The sequence below is a fragment of the Azolla caroliniana genome, unplaced genomic scaffold (genome assembly GCF_043228905.1).
Source record: "Azolla caroliniana isolate FFs.n. ecotype wild unplaced genomic scaffold, voAzoCaro1.0.p SCAF_7, whole genome shotgun sequence".
NCBI classification, from domain to species: Eukaryota; Viridiplantae; Streptophyta; class Polypodiopsida; order Salviniales; family Salviniaceae; genus Azolla; species Azolla caroliniana.
In genome coordinates this window covers 19,497,380-19,501,169 of record NW_028230442.1, presented here as the reverse complement: position 1 = coordinate 19,501,169, position 3,790 = coordinate 19,497,380, and the positions used below count along the sequence as shown (strand labels likewise).

Below are 3,790 nucleotides of genomic sequence, written 5' to 3'. Positions count from 1 at the left end.
ACACACACATTCAGAGCGAAGAAAACAGCGAGCAAAGCACCAGGGGAAATTAGGGTTTGTGCGCCTGCCTTTCTTCTTCTCTTCTTTTCCTTATTCATCACCATCACCATCGCCATTATCATACGCCTTCTTCTTCTTCTTCTTCTTCTTCATCTTTTCATCATCATCATCGACACTCCATCATATCATCATGGCCTTCATCATCATCATCATCGACGCTCAATCATATTATCATCAAACGCTCAATCATATCATCATCACCTCCGTCATCATCATCATCATCGACGCTCAATCATATCATCATCGAACAACTCAATCATATCATCATCGCCTCCATCACCATCATCATCATCGAACGCTCAATCATATAATCATGGAACGCTCAATAATCATCATCATCATCATGAATGATATGTCTACAGTTTCTCTCTGCAGGGTTTCTCTTGTGCTTCCTTCAATTGTCTCTCCTTTCATCCGTTTCTTTCCTGCCAAGGAGAAGAAGAAGAAGAAAGATATTGCCTGCGGTTTCAGCTCATGGAATTCTTCTTCAGAATTTTCATGTAAGTTCAGAGTCTTTTATGTCATTGACATCACATGAGTTTCACCTGATGGACTTCTTGTTTAGAATTTCTATGTAAGTTCACAGTCTTTTGTGTTATAATTTGACATCACACGAGTTTCAACTGATGGGCTTCTCCTTCAGAATTCTATGTCCATCATATTCATCTGATGGGATTCGTTTCAACTGATCAACTTCTCCTTCGTTTTAGCGAATCTGATGGACTTCTTTATCATAATTCTATGTTGAGCACAGCTTCTTTTGAATCAATCTATACATTTTTTCATGAAATGTGAATTGGAACTGATATAATTCTCTCTTTCTCTCTCCCCCCTTTTACTAATCTCCTTTTCATCTGTCACAAATTTCCTTCATTCAACGAAGAAATGATATCAAATCAAATCGTTAATCTTCAAGCCATAAAAATCCCTCTCTCATTCTTACTCATAAGTTTTAATGAATCTAATGGACTTCTTTCTTAGAATTTCCTTTCAGGACACAGTTTCCCTTAGTTAAATCTACTCAGTTTTTCAAGAAACGATATGGAAATGTGTTCTCCATTTGGCGCAAGCCTTTCTCACTCCAACATTTCTTCTTCGTATGAATCTGTGAGAAATTAGAAGAAATTTCCAAATTTCGTATATATTTTGGATGTTGATTATTTGTGTTTTTTTCTCAGTATATATTTTGGATACCTGTATCCGGCTTACATGTGCTTCTCGGCGCTTAACTCTAGCAAGCCAAAATTCGAGCAGCTGCGGACATGGTGTCGATATTGGTATGAAATAAATCTCTTGATTCGTATTATGGAAAATATGTTTCTTCTTGATTTATCATTTATCCTCGAATCTCAAAATTCATGGAGTATAAGCACCTACATTGTTTCATTGCATCTCTGTTTTCTTAGATCATCTATGCATGTTAAGTGAGACCTACGTTTTGATGATTAGGTGTGACTTTGTTTTATGTGTGTTGCTTTTCTGGTATATCTCTAGGAAGCCTGCTATTTTGATTTGTTTTTTGTATTTGATTCTGTTTTCAAGTCTCTCCCTCTTGCTCTCTCTAAATATATGACAATGGTCGTTTTTACTTGTAGGACGATCATGGCCATTTTTACTGGAGTCGAGAGAGTAGCAGACACGTTTATATCATGGTATTTATTCTTCAGAATTCTGTAGGAGTAAGGTGGTTATGGACATCCATTAATCTCTGTATATTGCCTTTGCAGGGTACCATTCTATAGTGGAAGTAAACTAGCCCTCATAGTTTATCTATGGCTCCCAGATACAAAGGTATGATCAGTCACAAACATAGTATATAGTCATTAAACTGAACTGTGGATTAGACAAATGTTTTGCTGTTATAAAAGAGTTTACATGTTGTAATGGATTCTTCACTACTTTTGGACTCGAGGAATATAATTTAGAATTGATTATCATATTTCTCACAAGGATAGAGATTCCTTTTTGTGCCTTTATTTCAACTTTGCTTGTTTCTGAGTCATCTCTTTACGCAAAGAAAGTATTATGTTATTTTCTTTAAAAAAATGTTAACAAATTTTGTGAGACTGTAATGCTTTCCAAGGGTGCATCGGAAGAAATCATTTTTTCCCTCTGAGATGTAGATGAGATCGAGTGATTTTATATGCTAGTAAAAAACAGCAAACTGATCCAAGCCAGTTCTGTAATACATGTTTCTGTTAGTCATAGTTGTTGGAAGTCGCATGTTTAGTCATACAAATATATATAACGCTATGGTACATGATGGTGTTTTCCTGGGTTTCAACTTCAGATTATGTTGGGGTGTTTTTAGGTGAGCGTAATCTCAAATTTGGTCACTGTGGGCTCAAAAAGTGTTAGATGATTCATAGTATTAACTGTTACAGTATCATTATTCGCAGGGTACAGACTATATCTATGAAACGTGCATAGAGCCCTTCTTCTGTAAGCATTCAAAATCTTTGGACCAGAACCAGGTTCATTTGAGGAATAAACTGGTGGCGATATTAAAATCTCTTTGCAACAAAGCATTGTGTGCTATGCAGCTGAAGCTTACTGAAGTCATTCGTGAAAATGCCGCGACATTTCATCCTGTGGTAAGCATAATTTTTAGCTTTAAAATGTTTAAATTGTGGTATGAATTTAGAATTCATTAGAGTGTAAATTGTGCAAAGCTTGTGTTTGTTGGATTTATTTTTAATCAAGTGTATTTATGAAGAATCTCTTTCTATTCATTTCAGGTCCAATACCTGGTATCACGTTACATCTCGTGCTATGCAGAAGTGCCTGCAGAGAATATTTTAATTCATCAACCAACAGAAGCTCAATGTTTAGGATCAACAATGGTGATTCCAAAGGGTGAACAGCTATGTCTGGTAGTGACACCAAAAAATATTATTGGTGATGATGATACGCATGAAGCTGATTTCCAGATACTTGATTCTTCTGATGTTCAATTATCCTCGTTAAATTCTCAAGATTCCATATCAACTAAGGTTGAGACACATGGGTCTGTGGATTTGATGAAAACAAATATCTATGCATCGAGATTTAGGTTCCGATGGTGGAGGCATCAACATCAAGATCAGAAGACAGTCATCACTCCTTCGGCTAAAAGAAAGCATTAGGATTTGAGGATCAAGTCTTCTTGGTGCAGGATAGTAACAGGGCTCACTTATTGTGCGGGAATGTTATGACCATTTTACATACATTCTATACGAACATCTACACAGTTGTACATAAAAGCACAAAATTCATCCATTCATAAGCAAAGTGGACATAAAGAGAATGGTGATGGATCACCATTTTCATGTAATTCAAATGTAATGAAAAGTGATGTTCGTTTGAGCCCAATATGGTAATCTGCCTTATCTAGTTATGGAAAAGTTATATAAAAGTGCTCAAATAGTTAGTATCATAAGTAAACAGGCAACTTGAGTCGCACCTTTGAATTATGACTACATGAGTAGTACAATATAGGTGGTGATTATTTCCCATTTTTTTTTCTATTTGTGACGGTATTGCGATTCTTTTATTAGTGATTTGGTACTCGTAAAATATATCTAAATTAAGAGTTTACTAAGTTTTTTAAAATTGATTTGTTCATTATCGATAAGTAATTAAATAGCTTAAACTAATATCCACGGATTAGAAGATGCAATGTTGGTTTGTTTTGTTGTTGAGGTGCTTGGAGAGTTTGACATGTTGAGTAGTAACTTTCAGTATACATCCA

The 3,790-nt window shown here is 35.5% G+C and overlaps 1 protein-coding gene across 2 annotated transcripts; it reads left to right on the top strand.

Moving 5' to 3' along the window:
• The first annotated feature begins 405 nt into the window (after positions 1-405).
• Positions 406-3,413, top strand: LOC147862219 (HVA22-like protein i). Of its 2 annotated transcripts, none has more exons than XM_087322611.1 (6): positions 406-560; positions 1,239-1,337; positions 1,656-1,712; positions 1,788-1,851; positions 2,460-2,654; positions 2,799-3,413. In XM_087322611.1, the coding sequence occupies exons 1-6, from the start codon at positions 535-537 to the stop codon at positions 3,183-3,185; spliced, it is 828 nt and encodes a 275-aa protein (XP_087178737.1). In that variant the 5' UTR covers positions 406-534; the 3' UTR covers positions 3,186-3,413. The 2 variants fall into 2 exon arrangements, with proteins under 2 accessions (XP_087178737.1, XP_087178738.1); XM_087322612.1 differs by lacking the exon at positions 406-560 and adding an exon at positions 605-634.
• The last annotated feature ends 377 nt before the right edge of the window (positions 3,414-3,790 follow it).

Bases quoted from the DNA above. Each gene is read 5' to 3' on its own strand.
- LOC147862219 (XM_087322611.1), top strand. From the start codon at position 535: ATGGAATTCTTCTTCAGAATTTTCAT. The intron at 1,338-1,655 runs GTATGAAATAAA...TTTTACTTGTAG, and splicing joins CGGACATGGTGTCGATATTG to GACGATCATGGCCATTTTTA. The intron at 2,655-2,798 runs GTAAGCATAATT...TATTCATTTCAG, and splicing joins CCGCGACATTTCATCCTGTG to GTCCAATACCTGGTATCACG.